Genomic DNA, 23,760 nt, shown 5'->3' on the forward strand with positions numbered 1-23,760 from the left:
TTCTTGCTTGGTGGTATGAATGCCCCGGGAATGTTGGTCAGAAACGTTGTTCACAACGTCTAAAAATTACTGGAGAAATCATTTCAACTACCGATTTCTCATACCAGCTGATAAGCACGGTACATTGACTATTTAAGACCCCCCCATCTGTTTTATGATTTTCTTCAAAAGTAACCTTTGTGAAATCCGCTCCAAGAAAAATGTCCGGTGATGGTGCTGCTGGGAGGCTCTCTTGGACTGGCTCTCCCGAGAAGAGAACATGCGAAGAACTCAAGAACTTGGATTTGACTACTGATCATTTAACATGTTCAGGGGATATCTGCCGGAAACAGTCGGATGGAAGCGAAACTTCCCCAAAACGTTTGCCCCCTCGGTACTTTTCGCGACAACTTTCGATGGCTGAACTAGACTTACCTCGAGGACCGGGAGCTCTGATTACTGGCCGAGCAATACCACCATCATGCTGTCCCAGAAATCCATCAATGGATTCACACAGAAGACCGTCCGTTGAACATTCGCAACACTAGCTCTAAAAAAGCCAAAATGTTCAGGATTTTGAAGACCCTTCACTATGCTGACAGATAATTATCATGAAAGAGCGAAGCTTGCATCTCTTGTGGACATATTTCGGTTGAATGAACAAACTGTTTGTGAGAACTCAACGTTTAACCTTACTCCACGTGATATTCCTGATGTTGGAATAACCCCGCAGTTACCCTTGTATGTCACTATATATCTTCTGTTTTGATGAAGATAAGAGCTGTTATTTAATTGCTTCTGAATAATGTCTATCCTCACATTGCTCCTAGACTAGAGTTAGTGTATTCTTCATCATCAATCAAATTCGCTGACCTGTTTTGTTAACGTGTTAACTTAGTAGTCAATCCCGTTCATTCACTGTGTATTGCGATCCTATCAACATTTTCTTGTGGTGTGTTCATCGAAAAGTTGCCATGACTTTTTCACTTCCGATTAAATATTTTTAATCTCTTATTCATTTTCGGAATCCTTTCTGTGGCCTGTTTCATGTCGTAAAGCTAAAACGTCTTAAGAGAGGGCTACGGTTTGGTTGTAGCGACCTTAGCAGGCCTCGAGCCTGGATTTGGATAATCCACCGTTGCTGCTGTGAATTTCTTAAATGCTTTGCTATTTCTACGGGTGAACAAAGCAAACTATTCATCTTAGTTTCTTTGATGCGCAAAATAAAGACACAATAAGGTCATTTCTAGTATTTGATTGATTTATCTAAGGGTTATATGATGGAATTTCTTGACAATTCAATGATATGTTTCAACAAATGCACAATTCTGTTGTCATGGGCGGGTCGTCAGGTGCATAAATGACGTAAGAACGACCACTGTGTAAAGTTAGAGATAGAACTCTTGTACATTTTTATTGGAAGTAACGTTTTCATGGCTAGACTGTTCAAAATGGCGCGTTAAAAGACTGGCTAAACGAGCTTAACAAATGCTAACAAGTACGGAAAAAGTAGTTATTTTGTTGTTCTAGTTTAATCGGTAACTAGACTGTAGACATAACGTGGCATTAAGGTAGTGTGCACAGGCGCTAGAACAGCTGAACTTATCAGTTCTGATTATCATGTACACAATAGTGGATTTCTTTGAGATCGTCTTCAGGCCTACTTAAGAAACCTAACAAAGCGCTTCCGACATATATTCGGCGTTTCATTCAGGGCGGGTTCTACGTTATTTGTGAGAAATAATCCGAATCATCCGACGAGTATGCTGTGAGAATCATCCAAAAGACGGTATATCAAGTCGCCAGCACAAATTACCGACGTGTTGAGGGGTACTTGCATGTGCAAACTGCTCTTTCTGAGTTATTTGCAGCTTCAAGATAAGGCGTGCAGCTCTAAGTAGAGTAATTTCCGACTCACACTAAGGGTCACTGAAAGTTTCTAAACGCGATGTGTTGCATAGTAATAGATTTAATATCGCCACTTCTGGTCGATACAGATCAAGGGACCATACGACCAGAAGCGAGCGATTCATAGGTGCGAAACATGGTGAATTGGAAACTGCGGTAAACGCATGGGAATGGTTTGTGTCACGAAGGAATGACCAGCGTCGATAGTCGTCACGACAGATGACCATGAAAGGATCAGTACGTGTATGGTCGTTTTCTGAGTGCACAGACTTGCATGGGCGAATCTCGATTGTCTTAAAGGTGGCCGGTCCTTATTATTAAGTGGATCTAGGTAGGTGGATATGGATTATGTACAGATTTTGGGAAGATTTTTTTAAAAATTAATCACATGACCTGCACCATCCAAGTGAGTAACCAATGCCTGGCTGTCTGGGCTAAACAATTAGAGGCGGTTTACTAAATTGATGTCCTAACACTCAAAGAAAGCTGCCGGTCCAGGCTAAAATCAGGACAGTCTATTTTTTCACCTGATTTTACATAGAAAAATACATGCCGCGCATGATGCGGCAGTGATGCAAGAGTATGAAGAAGCATAATACTTACGGTTGACACCCGAATTAAAGAATCTTATCACTGTCGCAGTGGTTCCTCACTTAGCCGACACAAGTCCTGTGAACAACTCCAAAAAGGATTTTCAAATATAGTGCCCGGTGACTACCTACATACCAATAGTGAGAAGTGAACAGCCTTCGTACTTTGAAGCTTATGCTGTAGTTTATGCTAGTTTTACTTCCACGTTTCACCCATTTTTAGTTATTTTACTACCTCAACCTGTATCGATTATGAGAGATCACGAAAGCAGCAACATTTTTCAATGTCGATCCTTCATCGAGGTTCTGATGATAGTTCATTGAATGGAGATGAAACATAATATTTAGCCACCGGTAATCCTAAGAATAATCTCCCTGCAACAGCCGAACTAGGAAATAAGTCCGTCAGGGGTCAGACCATCTGGTTTGTCGTGATGGTGTGTTTTGTCTACAAAGGGTTTAAAAGTCTAAAAGATCAGAAAATACCTTGTGAGGATATCTATCTTATGAATTCCTAGTGCAAAAAACGGTGGACGGCGACGAGTGTCAAGGGAACGTTCTAAGCCTGTGGTTCGATCCGATGATAGCAATAAATATGTATAAGTACACTACAAATAGGGCCGGTGTATTGGCTTGTTTTTTATAAAATTGCGAACCGATTCTTGTTGTTTTGCTCACTTAGCAATGTGCACAGTCTTAATTTTGATTCTGTAGTCAACCTGAAAAAAGTCGCTACAAATCTACTGCGAATGCTCTGAAATATAAGCTGAATTCCATGCACAGTTATGAGACTGGATGAGTGCAAATGTGTAAAAAAATACCTCACTTTGTAAGACTTTGATTTATAGTTCGTCAAGTAAGTGTATTCCTCACACTTAGGTTGAATGATTTCATCCAGTAAGCTGTCGGTGTGATGTGCAAAGCCAAGTTAATTGTATGATTTTTGGTCTTTGTCTTCAAATATTGGTACCCTACTCAGATTTTAAATGTTCTAACTTATCATGCCTAGTCTAAGCCTCACAATGCAATTTGTGCTTGAGTAGAGTGGTCACATACAACTCTGCATCAAGTGCGAGATTGACGTTCATAAGCACATTACATGGTTTCTGTCAGCCTAGCATTCTTATGTCAGCGTCTTACACCGGTTAACTTGTCATGAAATTATACTGCAAACGACTGGCATTTATCGTGCTTTTTTGATATGTTCTCCAATCATACTATTGAACAACCCCACAGCAAATAGTGCTTTGCAGAATTAATTAAATCGCGTGACGGGCGTATTGTGTATAGCCTTCTAGTTGTGTAGACTGGCTGTCTATTTTACTCTGACAAGAGAACGGATGAAAGAGTACACGCACCAATATAAGACGTGATGCACTCATTTATTGCTATTCCGCACCACATGAATTGGCCAAAATTAGGAAATAATTTCCGCCAATAGAACCACGATTGTTCGCTTCCGCAGCAGCCTCAAAAGCATTTCTAATACTGTTACCTTTTCCGCAAGAAATTTGATTAAGCAAAAATTTAAAAACCGATCATACAATCAAAGTATTATAACAAAATTTATGGTACTCACTACCCAACTAAATAGTGTGGGTTACAAACCATTTTGGTACATCAATCATACTGAGAAGTTAATTTTTGTAGACAAAAGTTGACTCAATGTAAATAGAGGAAGTGACTTTCTCATCACTTTCAAAAGATACGGAAATTCGACATGCCTGCTGGGTTGGCTCATAATCATCACGTTTCTCACAAGTCGTGTGCCTCAACCTTGCGAGATCGTTAACTATGCACATAGGAGGAATTGCTAGTCCTACACGAAAAGAAAAACCATCAGTAATGTTTAGTGGCGCCCGGGACTGAAGGAAGCATATATATCTAAATCCTAACAAATTGCATTATTTATTTTGCTTGTGAGATTACTGAATAAATTACTAGCATCATGATAGCACGAAACATCGTCTACTATGAGATTGTGGAACTGATTTTTGCATCGCACTTTGCTCTGTGTTCATAGCAAGACTGTAACGGATCTCACTGGTGATTTGTTCAAAGAAAGTGAGAAGGTAAGGAAAGCACACGAATCTGCTACGTCAAACTTTACACAATACCGAGATACCCAAACAACTTTGGGCTAATTTTACACTCTGGACAGTCTGCATTGGCGAATTTAAGCATTAGAATTTGCCGCACAAATTTCTGAAGTCGTAATCTCTTGATGGGAATTCCCTAACAGGAATCAATGTGCAGTTTGCTACCTTGTCACTTTTCAAATGGCTACGACATAACGAGTCACTGCAACTTACGTGTGTTTTAATAACAAACCAAATAGTCAGTGATTTTGTGATGACATTTCTTTAGCTCAGTAACAAGTCCTGAGAAAAAATTGTTCATCAAATTACCCATCAATTTTGGGTGGTTGGTGGATTCATAAAATTCGTATTTGTATACCTGATATCAACAGCTTTTCTACACTGGCAAAGCAAATTGCAGTCATGGCTACGTTCTGTCTGATGTAAACATCTGATGAAAGGAATGGAGTAAAATCAATAGTAGCAAGAGAAATTTCAACTTGAATAGTTGTTTCGGTGCTTGCAAGTTAAACTGGCCGATCGTATTAGATGCGTTCACAGTCCGCCCCATCCCAATTGGAATAAGCCAGGAATTCAGTTAGATCAACCACATCATGTTTGGACATCACCCACTTGCTTCATCATGTTGACATCAGGCTCATTAGTGTGTGTGGAGAAGTCGTTTTGTGACTATCTTTTCTAGTAGTAGTGACTCTTCCCAAAACCCACTGTGTGACTTTAGTCTGCAATTCTGCAGGCTGAGGACTGGTCTTTTAGTACAACCTCTTTGATCATAAAAACTTCCGAATCTTTCACATTCTCATCCGTTGGCACTCTGATAGCTGCTTGATGCTTGATCCCCCCGGGTCTAGCTTGAAGTTTACCCCGAGTGATCACATTGAGTCAGCACACAAAGGACCAATCCAGCTCCCAAAATTAGTGAAGCATTTATGCACGCTTCCAGAATATACACACAGAAAGTTAGTAACTAAAAATGGCATTTACAAGTAGCGCAAAATGCATGCTAAATTGTACTGCATTAACCATATCCCCCACATAAATCAATTTCCAAAGGCTTGGGAGAAAGCTGGGAAGAGTTTTAACAAACAATTTTTGAAAGGGTGCTCAAAATTTGAGTGCTTATACAGGCTTTTCAGCGATTGCCTGAATTTGTGATTATATCAGTTAGATGGAGAATGACCTCGAGTATTTTTGTGGTCGCAAATGACTTTCTGGCTTTCACAATACACAGCGGAGTTGGACTTTTGTTGTTTATTGCAAATCTATCAACGTCCTTACGTTTCTCTGTAAATGGTGCACGATAACCCTTTTGAACACTTCTAAGATTTGATTAAGCTTCGTTAGATATGAGTTCAGTTTCTGCTATTGCGGGGTAAACGGATCTTATAAGGGCGTAGTGAATTCGATGTAATATCCTCCTACCAGTTGTCCGAAATGATATATTTACCGGCCTCTTTTACTCAACAAGCTTGACAAAGAATTTCAAAGCCCATTGTGGTCCGTATACTTTTTAAGCCTCTCGATATTCGAGACTAATACTAAGGTACTTCCAATGAACTCAGTACCCAAAACACTGTAGACACTGGCTCACTTAGTGAACAAAAATTATATATTTTTACAAAATCATGGAGGTCGACGCACGAAATATAACTCTTTTGTTTCAGCATGGGAAAACGGTTATCCATATTACATAAACCAGAACACCATAACAAAACAGATGCAAATGTTACGAATAAGCAGGTACGACCAAACCATAATAATGCCACAAGCCAAAACAGGTTTAGACACATGTCCCCGTAAAAGTTATACGAGTGCAGTGAATCATTTAGCACCTCAGATTGTCGCAGATACGCATGACACTATCATCTTATATTCGTCCGCATATTGACTCCATTTTAAGTGCTATGTACGCAAAATTGTGAATTGTCCATATGGTTTGTCCGTCAAAACGATCCACCTTTTTCTCTCAGAAAATCCAACCTGGTAAGCTAATGAAGCAACTGGTACATATGTCCAATTGAAACAGACACATAAGCAAATACGTTTTTGAGGCTGATGTTGCTATTTCAATATCCAACGCGAATCCGGATTCATCCAACTCTGAATGCTGAATTCAGTCCTGGGAACATTCTTGCTATTCAGCATTTATTTACAATTCTTTTCGTTTACTTTATGTATTTTGTGGCCTGATTTTAAAATAGATTATGCTATTTGGCATTAATCCTAATTTGCCGCGAAATTAAAATTACAACTGACATGTTCATTAAACTGAAAAATGCAAAAATGATACGTTATATACTACGGAAATTCAGAATGAGCTTTCAGCAGACTTTTGCACTAGTAACAACTTGGAGAACAAAAGAGTGCCGACAAATTCACTGACATTAAAGAAGAGTGTATCAGCTCAATCGGACTAAGTTTTATTTGATAAAAATGTTAACAAATTTCCTGAGACTGTCGAGGTTGTTTGTGTAGAATACTGGTTGGCATAAAGGCACACGTGGTATATACTCCGTGAAGATACTATAAATCTGGATCGTCAAAACAAAGGCTCTTGATGAGCGTATTGCACACTCATTGAAATTCTGTTTTTTCGAGGAACCGCGAACCAGACCAGTACTGTACTGTAAGCTCACGAAACTACCACCTTTTGAATTACGCGAGTAACAGAGTGTGCAAACGAGGTTTTTAACAGGTTTCATTAGATTTGAAATGGGGTAAACATGAACCGATTTTGTATCGCTAAGTTTCATTATGCATAAACCAAAATAAAGATAGAAGAACTAAACATCACACAGTGGGCAATAAAAAGAGAAACTTATCGAGTTTCACAAACTAACACGCACTTCGATGATAGTTGGATAATCACTGCCCATTATAGAAAAAAATATATTTTCAATCACATCATTGTTCGGCTGAGAAATTTCACCAATGTAGTGACCAAAAATGATATGAGGGCCAGTTGCAAGGCCACTGTTGCAGCATCTGTCAAAGTTTAAAGACCTAGGGTTTGCAAACTAGAAATAAACTAAATCAAGCCTGGTGTAGGGGGAAGAAATGAGACAAACTTGCGCAAAACGTGAGAGTGAATAGTGGCAGATGGTCATGTTCAAAAAAACTTCGGAAGCTAGAGAGCCAGAGTACAAAAGCAAAACAGATGTTTATCTTAGAGCTGGTAGGACTAAACCTGGAAAAAAGAATAAATCATGATAACAGTATTTGAAGGGGTGCGTGCTGTCAGGGTGGTTTAATTATTAAAAAAATTTACTGGCTGATAAGCTCTACTGTTCTGCGTTCTTTTAAAGCCTATATTGAATCCAAAGGTGATCCTGATTCACGGGAAAAAAGACGTTTAAATGTTTTACACAAGGATGATATACCGGAGTGAGAACAACACATTAAGCTTTATTTTCAAAGCTGATCTTTACATTTCATATACAGTTTTGTTGCCTTGCTGACTCATGTCATTATCAACTCACATTCGTAGGCCATTCAGCCGTATATTTGCCTCTCAGTGTTTTTGTCCACTGTAGTCTTTTGTTTTTCAGCAAGCATATAATAACACCGATTTTTATGCACATAATCAATACCATGGACAAAACATAATGAACTCTACAACGCATCGAGTCCTTGATAACGGGATCAGGCTCAAAGATGGAGTAAGCTGGCTGCACCTGATATGATTAATCTGATTGTATCCTTCTGTACTGCCTCATAGTGCGAAAAACGGTACCAGTCAAGTTTGAACCACTATCTAGATGCAAAAGATGCGTTATGCTGATAAGTGTAACAGCATCTTGCTCTTTTCGGAATGTATATTCCAGCGGGCTCTAATCTATTGTATATATCTGATAGTAAACTAGACAATCATCACGCCTTTTGAAGCTTCAGCCTAAGAAACTATCAGGAAATCTTTTATGAGCGAAGTTGTAGAGCCTTTATAACAGACGGAGGTGAGAGCTCCAAAATGATAATCATATTATTATTAAACTCACTTAAAATATTTCTCTGGAAAGAAGCCTATCTATATGCTTGCTTCCACAAATGGATTTTAAGCCACTAAGAATCCATTGTGAGGCAACCTTAAGAACAACAGAAACGTTTTCGTTTTGTCCAACATTCGTAGCTTGTCCTTTGGTCCAAACAAAACTTTGTGCAATCATCCCGTACCAAACAACTGCAAACTAAACAAATAGCCAATAGGTTCAAAGTGCGCCAGTGAGTATTGTCCAAGAATGTCGCTGAGTGACCATCCGGAATTTAACAAATTGCGCACTGATTTGCGCCTAGTTTGCAAAGGACTGACGAAATTGTTCAGTCCGCCTCACACCAGAACGGCGTACTATGCGTAAAAATGTAACACAGTTCTTTCCACGTTCTCCTCAGTCCATGCAAACCGTTCACAATAATAACTGGGCTTCACAATCACATGCTTACGTGTGGTCTTTCTGGAATGAAACTAGCAATCATGAAATTACAAGAAGCCAAACTCACTTTTGCTTCACATCCTAGCGAGTTAGTATTTGTCTTTTAGAAAAATGAAATTCTTTAGTATGGGATCAATCGACCAAATTGTTAACCAAGGCGAACTGCTACCTTTAATAGCAGGTGGTTGTTAACTGATCCCATCATTGAACCACTATATATTTTAGAATGACTTTACAAAAGATGATTTATAGCATTTGATGATTTTGCAGAAGACGCTCGCCATTTTTTGAGCAGTGAAAATAACACCCAGGACTTTTTAGGCGCACGTTCAACACCAAAGGTTCAGAATGAAAAACCGATGTTTACTGTTCTGACTTTGTTCTCGTGCAAAGTCATGTAGCAAGTAACGGGTAAGACAGAGATTTTTATTCGGTTCCTTTGATGATTAGATTAACTCTATAAAAATGCCTCTGAATATTTGGGGTTTAAAACAGATCATTCCTTCGGATTCGACAGTGAATCACATCCTGATTTCCGTTTCAGCACCCTAGAGAAAGCACCCTCGCTGTTTACGCTTTTAAATATCATTTACGGTTACTTTGTCTAAAGCACTATTGTCGGTGTCATTGGGTTGAAATCTCCCCATCACTTAGTGACCTTGCACTTTGAAAAGTTTACCCTTTAGTATGGATGGAACGAATAATGATTCGAATTTGCGTTTGATGGGCTGACTGATTTGACTGCCACGATCTTGGTGGTCCCTGGTTGATATCCGTAACCAGAAACAGACTTTGTTGATCTATCGCGTGTTGATGGTGAGTGAAGGCATCTTGGACGGTGACTGTGAATAAGCTCTTATAGGAGGCAAAAAAATTACCGTTTTGTTGACAATCACCTCGTTGTTTTATTTCGTCACCCATGCTGCTGACCACTGCATTTCGGATGAAGAAATCACGCTGAGTTGAAGGGAAATTTATCGAGTGAGCTTATAACAGTCACCTGTTAAACAAACCCAAGTAGCGAGCAGACAACAAACTATCTGACCACCGCAAAGAACCTAGAGCAAATGTGAACGACTTTGGTATTTGTTGAACTTATGCGGTATGCTACGCAGCTCTTGGCTTAAGGGCTGTCGAAGCTGGATAACAGTCATCCCCTTATTCAAAGTGAGTGTCCATTTTCCACACGGCCATTTCCCATACAATCATAATTCGGTAGATGTGAGCCCTCAGTGAAATCTTACTTTGAGCCGTTTAAATTTCTCTGCTATAAGATGGAAACAGATTGGGACAATGCTTGTGCAGTGATATATCGGGTGAGTGATTCACTAGTACTGCTTCGGGTATTCTTCCTTTTTGTTCTCCTCTTTGGTTGAATTCTCCAGTTGAAATCGTGTCCTTTAAAATGTTCATGGACAAATATTGGTGATCATCAATCATGCGTACTGCGACATCATGGTACCAGTTATTATTTTTATGTACCACACTGTCACTAACTTCCAGGAGAAAAATTGTTCACCACGGTTTGTGTTCTGGTTTTCGCAATGCTTTTTGAAATGTTCTCGCAGATTTTTAGGTCACTACTATACTATGGTGTCAGAGCAATGCTATATACTATCAGAAAAGTTGCTTCAATGTAAGAAGTTAACGATTTTGCCTTCTTATATTGTTGAGTTTGAAATACAAAAGGCGATTGTTTCTTGTTTCCTTACGTTGACCATTAAATCATTTTCTTACCAAGGCAATCATAGTTTGCTCTACCTATTGTGCTAAGAGAATTAATGGTGCTGTCTTTTGGTACATTGGTACAGTTTACTAGATATCCTGACTCACGTACCCTAAGCTTGGGCGCTTACTGTAATTTTATGTTGCTTTTGAAGGTGCGGTTGTGCCAGCTATTAAGACCGTTAAACTTCACTTGCGCAAACTATCTACTACAGAGTTTCCAGTTTCATATACCGTAATATTTGCTTTAAATTTCTCAGTTATTGATCACTCGTAAGAAGTTTTTTCCTCGTTTGCAATTTAAACACCCAAATTTTGTCCTGTCGCTACCCAGTGATTCATGGTACTGGCTTTAATTTTATCAGGTGAACAGACACTCTCAGCAGCTTGGGTTGTTGCAAGCAAACGTTGGGCGCTGAATGACAACCAATGGCCTGGTTATTGCTGATGGATGCAGTCGATTGGCGAACAATGTATTAGAATGATATCCAACATACTAACGCATGTATAGGCTTAAGTTGTAGCAGTATTATTCGAAAACTCTTGGGGCGTCAGGCACATTAAGTGAAGATGCGAGTCAATGTGAGATCGAAATTCTGTGGAATAGGCCGTGAATAAAAAGGCAACGAATATGTACTCCGAAGACAATATCAGTGACATGCACACTATATGCATTCACTTTCGTATAACCTGACAAAATTTTCACTATCTACGTTTCGACAAAATATGCGCCACTTGATATACAGTCTCCGGCGATCTGAACATATAATATAGTATTTCTGAAGTCTTTTCTCCCTATGATTCATATGTATATGGTAGTAAGTTTTATTCAGCATGCATTTGGTCGATCATTCTGTTCCAGCTTGTCATGTGGTATTGTGTCGAGCAGCCCATATCAATTCATATGACATAGGAAGACAGACAAATCAAACGTGAAAGAGAACACTTGCGTTCCGATCCGATCATTTAGAAAGTAAGACAAAGGTTCGTGCAACCCATCCGCATATAAGGAACGTATTATTTAAACAAAACCGTTTCTTTTGTTTCACACAATTTCAGATGGCGTTCAATAAAACAGTGAAGTTACCGATAATTTTCAAACTGGAGTAAGTGTAGATTTTGAAGAAATCGGAAGAAGTGAAGATAATTTGGCAAATAAATTGTTTCCTTAAATGTTGACTTATAGGGGAAAAGTTGTGGAGAAAAAGTGTAATTTGACCTTAATGTTACACTCTTATATCCTATTTTTCTCTCCCTTCGCGGCCAAACACAACAGCTAAACGAGAGATCGTATTCTAGCTGGTCATGGAAAACATTCATGTTGGTAAAATTGCTGTGATTAGGACTGTAAGGTCGAGAAGTTGCGTTGACGGAGCTGAACGTCCACAGCAGATTCCCATTTGCTGTTTCACCCCAAATGTTGTTTCCCGCTGACTTTCGATTTCATTTTGTTTTCCTCGAACTACTACTCACTGAAAAATGTGTTGCATTGCATGATTGTCTGCGTCTACCTCTTGAGATACGCGGAAGATCATTAGGTGGAATGCTGCGCGTTGCACATAAAATTAGTCCGTCGTACAAATTTTCCCAATACTCATATCGTCTCAGATGTTGCCAGAAAATAATTACTACTCTGCAAAATTAATGTCAGCATTTTTTGAAAGTTTACCAATGGGACTTTAGAATTTATCATAAGCATGTATCAAAGGCACGATTAAAAGATAAAGCTGTCAAACTGATAACCATGAACCTCTACTGTAAAAAATCCTTCGGCGGATCAAATATGTAAGTTTTTGATCAAGGGAATGACTTTTCACAATTTGCATTTCCGTAACAGTTTTGTACATACAGCTTTTTGAAATTGCTCCTTGGCTGCCTACATTTGACAAAAGATTAAGTTACATTCAGGGGCTGGTAAAAGACAAATCGCTTAAAATGAATATATACACAGGTTGCTTCTCAATTCATTAATACTACTTTGCACTTTTTCTCTGGGAATTTGATGATTAAGCTAACAAAATTTCTGTCAAAATGCCATCACGAAACGCGGTGAGCGAATTGTAGGCAAATTGACAAGTGGGACATTTACCAAAATTCCCCCTACCAAAAAACAAAGCCACGCTATAATTTTGCCGGATTCAACTTGTAACCGTTGACGTTTTCCGATCAGTTGATGGAAATAATATTTTATGAATACTGGGCTCGAACTGGGTTTAGACTACCTTCGCAAGAGCAAAAACTGTTAGCTCCAGAGTGATGGTACTCCGTTAAATCCAAGGATGAATGCTTAATTTTGTCATGTGGCTTAGATTTTCCGTTTTTAAACGGAACAAACCGATTATCCTTAAAAGTATAATTCCTCCACGTGGAACCGTACGGTCAAATCAGGCCTCATAACTTGTTTTCCCAAACATAAGGACCGAAAATATTCACACGAGAGCGAGATGCTTACATAGTTGGAAGCATACAGCATTCCTCCTCAGAATCCTATATGTTGCTTTGAGTCTTTCAGTCTCAGCTTCATCTCGTTCAACTGCCAATTTGAATTTTAGATGAACATTAGGGTTCATCGATGTGATTTCAAACTTGTCGTTTCATTGATGCATGCTGTATTTCTACGGAAGTTTCAAATATATCTGTGACCTAGTAAAGACCTAATTTATGAGGGCACAAAGCACATATGGCGACTACCAGAAAGATCAATAACAGTTTGGAAGATAGAATTTATTGCAGAATTTCAATCTTGACCGGCTTAAGGCGGTTCATAGTGTTCGCAAGGTATGCAATAAGGAATGCAATGCAACAAGGAATGCAACAGATAATATTCACGTGACCTTAGAGGTTATGAATCAACCAATAAGATTTGGTGGAAAAACATGCGTCTTATCCCACATCAAACTGATTCAACATAAAAAATCAGCAGGTTTCACATCCCACAAGCATGCGAGAAGGACTTCTGATCTCAAACTGGTGACCACTTCCTGTGCATTTGCAGTAACTTTTGAATTAGCTGAACTTGCGCCAGCCACACTGAGTCACGGATAGGACCAAAAACATGTCCACTTACAAATGAGAATCCTGTATAAATCTGCCACCAATTTGACCTCATAGGGGTATTCTTAATCTTACATTGAAATGAAAGTTCTAAGGAAATCGTGATAGTATATTACTTCGAAATTTGCAACCTACGCGATATTGCTCGTAGTTGTTGTTTACCATAATCTTGGTTGCAGGTGGTTACTATATTTTTGGACTCCCCTCCAGATCACTGTCGTCTGAACACTTTGAACACGTGCCCCGACGCAATTAACCTGTTGCATCCACAAGGACAGTTTCGGTCCAAGGATCACTTTTATTAGAGCTTATTGGCGATGAACAGTCTTGGCGTTGTTAAAGTTTCAACTTTAGAAATTTGACATGCAACGTGATTATGTTACCACTGGACGGCTAGTGCATGCTGGATGCACGTTACTTATAACGTCTGAATAGGCGATCTCGTGCATGCTTGGGCGATATGAATGATTTAATCAAGACCTCTAGCGACGACCAGGTAACTGTCTTGTCTCTGTCGATCAGTTAGCCGGTCTCTGGGGTCTCATGACACTAAATGTTTTTAGATGGAAAGAGGACCAGCGTGACAAGAGGGATGTGAACTTGAACGGCATGACGATGATAGATTGTCTGGTCATAAACAACCAGTAGGTGTCTGTTTTACCATTTTCCCAGCTATCCTCCAATCGGAGTCTGAATGTCTTCCCGACACATGTGTGAATATTGGAAACTAACGCTAGGATCAACTACCAACGAACATCGAAGAAAATTTTCAGCTGAGGCGAAGCCCCCTAAACTGAATGAAAGGCATACATAAACAACACGTGGTGAATGCCTGGTATGCAACTAGGACAACAGACCGCCTTTAGGAAATATTTGTTAAAAAAAATTCCAAAAGGACTACTGTATAGTAATGAGGAACGAGCCCTATCGTTACAATGACGATTGCAGAATACCGACTGTAGAGATTTCCACACCATTTCACTACGGATGTTCAAATTAACTTCAAAGGAAACATGTGCGGTGGCCAACAGCCTTTCTGCAACCGCTTAGCGCGGATAAGTAAAATTTGTAATTTAATTCTAAGAAAACAAGATGACTGAGTTGTTACGTGCTAAATGAGCCACTCAAATCCAACCGACTCAAAATCTTAACTTTGGCCTAATTTTCGGCAGGCCTTACAACCCATCGCAGCCTAAATCTTGCCGTTTGCAACCATTTTAGCGGTACTAAATGCAAAGGTTGGTGAGCCCACTATTGTACCGTTACGTGCTTTTGGGGAATTCAGTGCCGAATTTAAGGAGTGTTTTACGGGCGCTCACAGCGGACAAATAATTTACAGGCACGTCGTTAGACGAAAGCTTTATTATAGGATGGACAATCTGGGTCAGATGTAAATATTTAACATACGAAATGCTTCTCATGCAATTTTCACCCTTTCAGATATTGTTTCATATCACGCGTCTAAAAGCCGTAAGAAAAAAAGTAAAAGTTCAGTATGGCCGCCTTATCTACTGAGCCATTTACCCTGGTTGAATAGCACTCGATGTTACCAAAACTCAAGCATTCAAACAGCAATCGGTTGTGATGGTTACAGTAATCTGCTTGATTATAAAATTAATTAATTACTGGTTGCGCTCTTTGTGAGCAAGTGTAGACGCTTGTGATGGTAGAGAGAGAAACTGATTAAAGTACACTTCAACGTGAATTTTGGTCCGATAATTATGTTTGAGTAGAGATTCAGCAATATCAAGGGGTTGGAGCAAAATCTGCACAGCGGTGCCAAGTTGAGGTTGACCAAGACCGTAACTAAACACAAAGATAATCTCGAATGAAAAAACTCTATTTGCGTCTAAATGGCAGACTTTTGAAGGACTTGCTCCGTGTTTGGGCACACTAAAACAACCAAAAATACTGGCTGGAACGCCCAAAAGCACAGTCATTTCAGCAATGAGAATATAAGTGGGAGGATCCGACATACGCTTAATGTGGAGATAGCCACCTGAAGCATTCTGTTGGCTTAGTTTTGTGAGCAACAGTAGTTAACTAGCAGTGCCACCAGTTACAATAGCTGATCTGATGCTGCTTGAGAATCCAGTTATATTTGTGCGCAGTGTTAGTTGTCTGGTAAGCAAAATTACGGTTGATTTCCACTTCGGAACAGATTTACCTAAACTCCATGGTTTCTTGTAATTAAGACAGTAAAAACTGAATGTTGTTAGACCGCTTCAGTTAGCTAATGCGGGCTTCCTTTCTTGCTTGTATCTTTAGATACAGGTCGTCTTCTATACACTCATGAGAAAATGTGGAAGGTAGCTGTACAGCTTAAAGGCAACTGGAACATTATCTTCAGGACTATGGATGGATTTAAGACAAAATATGAGAACGTGTGTTATTAAAACTTACGCGGGGATATAATCATTTTGGGGCAAATTGCGATTAATGTGGCGTGCGTCGAAAAGTCCTGTTTAACCTCATTGAATAGTCCAAAATTCGTAGAGCTTGCTTTCCTTTCGTGACACAAATTCATGCACTTGAATAATTCTTAAAGTCCATGACCAACCAGTTAAAGAGGATAAATACTTAACATTCGTGTTCTGAACTTGTGTAAACGTGAAAAGGAAAAATTTCTAGCCTGTTCAAACCTTATACGCTGAAAGACTTTGAAAGCTTAGCCTTCAACTGGACTACAGAGACTAAGCTTGATTTGTACCTTATATTTATGTCTGAAAAATGTTTCATCTAGTATTCTATGGCTCAGATGCAGCCAGATTTTGCAACGTAGTGAGCAATGAATTTGTGATTTAAATGGTTTTAAATAAAAAGGATGACATTTTTGTGACCGCAGATCTGTTTACGCAGAAGTCCCAAATATATTCGGCTTTGAGCCGCTGCCTACGGTAGAGACATAGAACATACACAAAAACCATTCATGCTTCATTTGAGGTGCGCCATTTGACTTTGAGTATTATCCGTTTTCTCTCGATTCACTGGCATAATCTAGACGGTGGTTTCGTAGCAAAAGTTTCATAATTAAGTTGCTTGTGCCTCGCACTCACCCGAAATACGTTTATAGCAGGTGATTGACCCTCTACAGTTTAAATTCTGTTTTGAATTGCACCCCGTGGAACTTGGATTGGTGTCGCTGACTGCAGACCACCTTTACATATAACTCCTTTCAACTATGAACTGCACCTATTCTTATTTATACCCATATAAATATATGATTATGTTTTTGTTGGAGATCAATCACTAGGAAAACTGTTTTCTTTGTTTAGCCACTGTTTAGCCTAGCCCATGGTCACAAAGTTAGCATTCGCTCACAATAGCATCTTGCATATTCTGGTTGTCAAACGTCCATCGCAATTAATATTTGGTTGTCGTGCAATAATAAAATACATTGACTCATTTGTACTTCCGTAATTACATCACATGTATCGGATTATTTTTCATTTAGAGCATTGTTTCATGATGGTAAAAATGGGTGCAAATGGGCTTGTGTACACCACGGTTAACAATGTCCTGTCTGTTACTAATGATTTGGTCGAACAAAATAGATAGATAGGTCACCTTTAACTCCACACTAAAAATAACAATCGTGTGACATGTTTGTGGCCGATTTGTTGTCAACGTTAATGTATCGCATATCAGTGAGAGTAAGCGCTTTGCAAGCACCACTTGTTTACTTTGGAAGTGTGAAGGAACAACAATTTAATGGGCTTTCGGCGAAAACGTTAACAGTGATCCCACTGCATAATATGTCTAGTTGTCTTCTAAAACGGTAATGGGAAAGTGGTACCCAGTAGTTCACACAGTGTACTAGAAATACTGGGACCAGATGATTTGAAGATATCTGGATTTATGTGTCTCTCATTATATCGTTTTAGACATCTGATAATCTTACAAACCAACAGCCCAATGCATCCCAGGTTGAAAAAACATAATAGAGCGATCTTTTTGTCATTTCAGCTCACCTGCGAACTAGCAGGGTCAAATTTGCTTAAGGCTCTAGTATAAAGTATTATGTAAAATGTTAGCATAAACATTTGACTATCTGCGTTTTCTCACCTCACGAAATCTTCATAAAGGTGGCGAAACTCCAAACAAGGCAAGAACAAACGAGAACATCCCATAAACATATTGTACACACTGTGACAAGAATATCTGTAGACGTTAAATCAATGTTTATAATTCTTGACTTTTAATGACTGACTGGCGTTAAAAATTCATAAGCAAGCAACCTATACAAACAAAAACCAAAATGGCAAAGTGTATGCGTGTGGAGGAAACACAAACTTTTCGTGGTACATTATGAAGTTTAAAGCACATTATTTTCAAGTCAGTAAACCAGAACGCGTTCGACGGTGTGAGCTCAACTTGAAAACTGTAAAATACTGTCATAACAGTAAACTGGGTGCCAGATTTCAACTATGGTTATTGGGTAAAAAATATTGACAGTTCTGAAGAAACGCCAGAAGAACGCTGATTCTAAATATGGGAAATTCAACAAGTGGCAGCATAATGTTAACGTGAAATGGATTCTGATTTATCCTAGTACATGTGCCACAATAAGTCCTAGTCTGCTGTGAGACAAAAATTTTGAAAATTGCAACTCGCCAGAAACATTTAACTTTCTGGTCCCGTTAATATTGCCATCATTGTTATATAGTCACATATTTTAGTACAGGACAGGTTCTTGTCTCTGTAATTTGTGCGCCATCCGAATCTGCCATTTATTTTCACCAAAGATGCTTTAAATATGATGTTTGTAATCCTCAGATTGTTTGACTGGTGCATACACAGAGTCTTGGAATAACGCAAGGCGAAACTAGAAGCAACGTGGCCCCACATTTTGCTTTCAGTTCCAAGTATACATTGGTTTTTAGATATCTGATCTATTCCAATATGATACCGTTTTGCTCTATGCAAAAGATGGTGACTTATTGTAACTTGACTTATTCTAAAGTGATTGAAATGCCCAGGTGATGATATGATGCTCACCCGTGATTTAACTCGGAGCAAAGTGAGAAGGTAGATAATAGCAACTGTGGCACTTATTCAAGAATTAAACAAGTACTGTGCTAACAGTGGATTGCAAATCCATCTGACACTACTGATGTCAAACCTAGCCGGATGCAGTGTTAATATAGAGCAAGCATGTAATGCCAAAAGTTTAATAGAGTTTCTTTAATAAAGGAAAGAAGTATTTCTTTGCACACCAGAATGCTGGCATATGTAAAACAGTGTGGGGTGATACCAAGGATAGGTGGCCATCATTGTCGGTCTATTTTAGCCTTAAACTAGGCGTCTTTAAAATACTAGACGGGGGTTGGGATTTCATTATTTTCAGGGGTTTCCTAGAGTTGCCTGGGATTCTCAAAAACGATGAAGCAGCGGTACAATGATCTAGGGCTTCTTAGCATAAACTGACTTCACTTACAGGAAGCGGGTTTAATTTTTTAACTCTCATACTCCAGGACCACTTTCATGATATCTTGTATAGAGACAATTCGATTGCAGCTACGAAACAGCTCATGTGATGTTGTGCATAGCGAGTAAATAAGAGAACTCCTCTTCGCAATGTTTTTCACAGTCGTGTCCCGTGTAATGGCTGGCCTGAGCTGTTACACCAGTAAGTAAGTAATAGAACTCGTGATGTCCGCTAGACAAACAAAATAGACTGCTTATGGAAGGCAAAGAAACGCATGTCGGATATGCTTTTGTGCTGATAAGGAAACAGGCACTGTGGTGGCCTAACGGATTTGCCTAATGGGAGGAAATAAATAGTAAACTGCAAGAGCAAAGACACGCTACCCAAAAGCCGCCAACACTAAGCATCTTTTAGGTCGTGATAAATTTGTTAGCCGAAACGAGTTGCCAGGTCAAATACGGAACTATCAAGTCCCTCAAATTTACGAATAATTTCTACCCAAGCACCTACCAATAATGATGCTTTCGGCTTGTGTTATTTTCTTTTATCGCACACTGCTTTCCTCGGGGACCTTCTGCTTCAACGAAACACCAAGTTCCGTCGTATGTGTATTTTTCACACTGCTGCGAATAATCGCTACCCGGCGAACTGCAGTAAAGATGGATCTTGAAATTAGGCCCTTTACTCTATTTCCGGTTTCGTCATACCTGTTATGCCCCATTTTTCATCCGTGGATGTATTCTCTTGTATCACACACTTCGGAAAATGCCGATTTGTCCGCATTCGTGGTGACCCGTTTACGTGCATACACTTCTCAAACATTTTGACAGTTTTCAGTGTAACTTTTGCGTTCCATCACAAGCAACATGTGGGCAATGTTAAGGCTTAAGTCGTACGTTTTTTACTCCTTCATTTTACCATTTGCTTCTCACGTCACACCAGTGAGAATTTTCCAGCTTTTGGCAGTGAATGACAACATTAGTGTGTTTTCTCCGTCATCCAATGGCTATTCCATTTTTAACATCCGCCTGACAGTGTGCTCCGTTTTGTTATACCGACTGATTGACAATCAGACTAATCCCCTTTTGGGAAACAAAATTTGGACCTTTACGATACGTTCGCTTTTATAAGTACCTAACATTGTGTGACTGAATAAACAAAGTGAACTTCCATTGTTACCTTTATGCGACTGTTCGACTATAAAAATCGACTGACATCAAGTCCGATACTCAGTTCATCACACGAGCTCGCTTCGAGTGACAGCATTGATTGTGATCAGATCATCGAGTAAAAGTGAAGTCTATTCTGACGCAAGAGCGTTTTGTAACGCTCTTTTCCCAAAACAATGATTTAACTGAAGAACCAAAAACACATCATACAAATCAATTTGCGGTATATGTTTTCACAAAGTGGGTAGCAGTGAGCAAAAAATGTACACCTTGCTCGTTATTGATTTAAACTCTTGATACATTATCAATTTTAAGGCTAGACTAAAGCTGGTTGGTTTGGTGCGCGGTGTAATTTGCTTGCAAATGTTACATCACAAAGTGAGGTACCACCAGAATCATAGAGGTTAGCCGTGTTCAGCTCATGGTTTTGACAAAATATTTGCAATCAAATTACTCAGACCAGCGAATAATCCAACGGTCACATACGCCACAACAGCTGCCGAAAATCTCCTCACTACCAAGTTAAACTAACGACCTGAATGAAACATATATCATCAGAATAAAGACTGTCGCACGCGGCTACTTTTTGTTTCGATATAATACCAGACACGTTCACACATACGTTCACATATAATGTATATATTCTTATAATCCAACTGGGTCTGATGTTCGCTCACGGAATTCTCACAAAGTTGTGTCACTGAGGTCGTTGTTGATTATTAGCCGTCCATAATGCTCATTCACATAAATTTTACGTATCGTGCAAGTGATAAGTGGCGCGAGGTTCATAGATATAATTATCCTTTCTTTCTACTTCTGGTACACCAAAATACACCACTGTCGTGTTGTTGCGCATGACTCATTTGTCTTTCGGCTCTTGCTGTTATGACAGCTGGGACAGTTTGCTTAACGAGGTGGGATCGCTCAGGGTATGGTGGTGCTAATCGTACCTTCCGACACATTGGGATGAGAACACTATGCCAGTAACACACATTCAGCGTTAGTAAGTTAATGCATCCCAGAACGGTTTTTATGAAAACATTGTCTAAGCCGTTAGGCGTGGATGGGCTGGATCAAATGTCGCAAGTAATAGAGGATAGGAAATCTAAACCATTGTGGGACCACATGCAAAATATATTTATAGAACTGAATCGTCTCCTGGTAGAGTTGTCAAAAACAATGGAAATCAACCGATCTTTAAGCGAGCAAAATAACACCCAAATCATGGATAATGTCATCATTTCGTCACGTGATTGCAGAAATGGTTAAACCCGCTCAACTATCACCGTGTACACTCCGACAGATAAGCGGAAGTCGATCCGATAAGGCAAACGTTTGTCTTCTATTTGGTTTGCACCATGTCACTGAAGCTAAGGTATGCGCACTTTTACTCAGCAAAGACCTATCTACGACAGATGTACACGTACTGTATACATGGATCACGCTGGCCCGTCAGCAAGTTGATCGCATGATGGGAGAAGGGTGACTGTAGATGTAAACGAATAAGTATTTTTCGTGATTCTCTGACATTAGTTTACGTCTTTCAATGTCAGTCAACAAAAAGAAAAAGAATACTATTTCCCGTCGAAAAACTTCAGTAAAGCTTTCAGTAGGTTAATTAAAGCATGAAAAATTACCTTTGGGGTACCTGGTCTTATGAATATGAGTTTGAAATATAGGTCAGGAAAATAATTGATCTCTGCCTTGTATAGGCGAGTTATCAACCATAAGTTGCAGTACCCTTAATTCAGCTCACTCAGGTTACAACTAGCTGAATGAAACCAAGGTTAACCTTCGGCTGGACAAACTATATTTCACTTTCTGAATCTGGATCGGTCACGCCACTTCAGATAGCACTTGTACTTTAAATGTCCTTAAACCAGTTATTGAGCGATTGATGTCTCGACCGAGCATTACGAAGCCCCGTCGAACGTTAAGATCTGCACATTTTAGCTATTTGCTTTTCGGTTGGTTCGTATTTTACACAAACTTACTGCACTCCGTTATCACAGTCATCTATTGCACTTGTTCATTTTCCAAGGTTTGGTTGTACTTCTTCAAGGCTGTATAGCATTTTTACGACATTTTCAAATGGCATGAAAATAAAACCGTCCTTCAAAACCTCAGAAAAGCTTTCAAATTTAAAGTCCGGTTTTCTGTGAATCTCTGTTCCAACGGTCAGTTTGTTTGTCAGCGTGCATGCTTACACTGGTTAGGTTGAAAAGCTGCGGGGAGTTACAGAAATGCAAGTTTTGAAAACTTTAACACAAGGGCCAATTCTTTGGTGGGTTAGTCTACCTCAGCGACCAAACTGCGAATACATAAAGTAGGCGGAGATTCAACAATGATGAATGAATTTCACTTTTCTTCCTTTATTGTGAATCCGGCTTACCACAGTGCCATGATTTCAAGTAGCGATTATTTGAATGAGGCACATCAGCTTTTGGACGGACGCGATCACACTTTCCAGGCAGATAAGTTGAAGAAATCTACGAAGTACTCCCAGAGAGATTGTGGACCATGTATAATATCAACACTGCCTGTAACAATATGTGTGACAAAATTTTGTAAACAGTGAAGTAAGCACACTTCAAATGTTTGTTTTTAACCAAAAACTAAGCTACTTGTCGTTATTTCTGTCGGCTTGCTACAGTATTAGATCTCCAACAATGAAGTTAATCTGTCTCAAGCGGTTGAATTGCCAGCAGTGCAATAAAACATGACATTACGCATCTGCATAGTTGCCTTATATTTTAGGCTGAAAACTATCTTTATTTCTCAAAGCATTTTAACTCATCTTTAATATTTAATGAAAACATGACATTACGCATCTGCATAGTTGCCTTATATTTTAGGCTGAAAACTATCTTTATTTCTCAAAGCATTTTAACTCATCTTTAGATGCATATTTAATGCTGGTTTTCTCAAAGCAGTAATGTGCAACACGCAAAAAACCACTCATCACAGGAGTGCAGCAAGCCTCATGTACCAAACGTTTCATGCAGTGAAACATTTTCACTTGAAGTTTGGGGCTTAAGCGAATTTTCGATCGGTCGATACGCTGGTGAAAAATAGTGGAGTTATCAGGGCTAAGCATCAACATGAATTGAGAATTCAGTACAATCCAAGCCCCATCTCACAACGTGCTCCGCTTGATGAAAACAACCAAGCAACCTTGAGGATCGCACCAGGCCGTATTTAATTGTGACGTTGCTTAGATTCTTTGTTGCTCACACATAAGAATAGCAGCATATTAAATCACCGTGTGAGACAAGCTGCTCAAAGTGAAGAAGATATAATCACGCTGGACAGACACGGAATCCAAGTGCTTCAGGGGAGTTTTTTCGAGACTTCGGCAGCATGTGAGTTCGTGGAATAAAT

The 23,760-nt window shown here is 39.3% G+C and overlaps 1 protein-coding gene across 1 annotated transcript in view; it reads left to right on the top strand.

The window, feature by feature from the left end:
- Positions 1 to 1,196, top strand: part of T265_01248 (hypothetical protein) — a gene marked incomplete at both ends in the record, with an annotated part of 83,546 nt that extends 82,350 nt beyond the window's left edge. Inside the window, one exon of the mRNA XM_009165233.1 lies at positions 172 to 1,196. Within this exon, the coding sequence (XP_009163497.1) occupies positions 172 to 527 (356 nt within the window). The remainder of the gene's footprint in view (positions 1 to 171) is intronic.
- Positions 1,197 to 23,760: the final 22,564 nt, after the last annotated feature.

Source organism: Opisthorchis viverrini (assembly GCF_000715545.1).
Source record: "Opisthorchis viverrini unplaced genomic scaffold opera_v5_13, whole genome shotgun sequence".
Classification (NCBI taxonomy): domain Eukaryota; kingdom Metazoa; phylum Platyhelminthes; class Trematoda; order Opisthorchiida; family Opisthorchiidae; genus Opisthorchis; species Opisthorchis viverrini.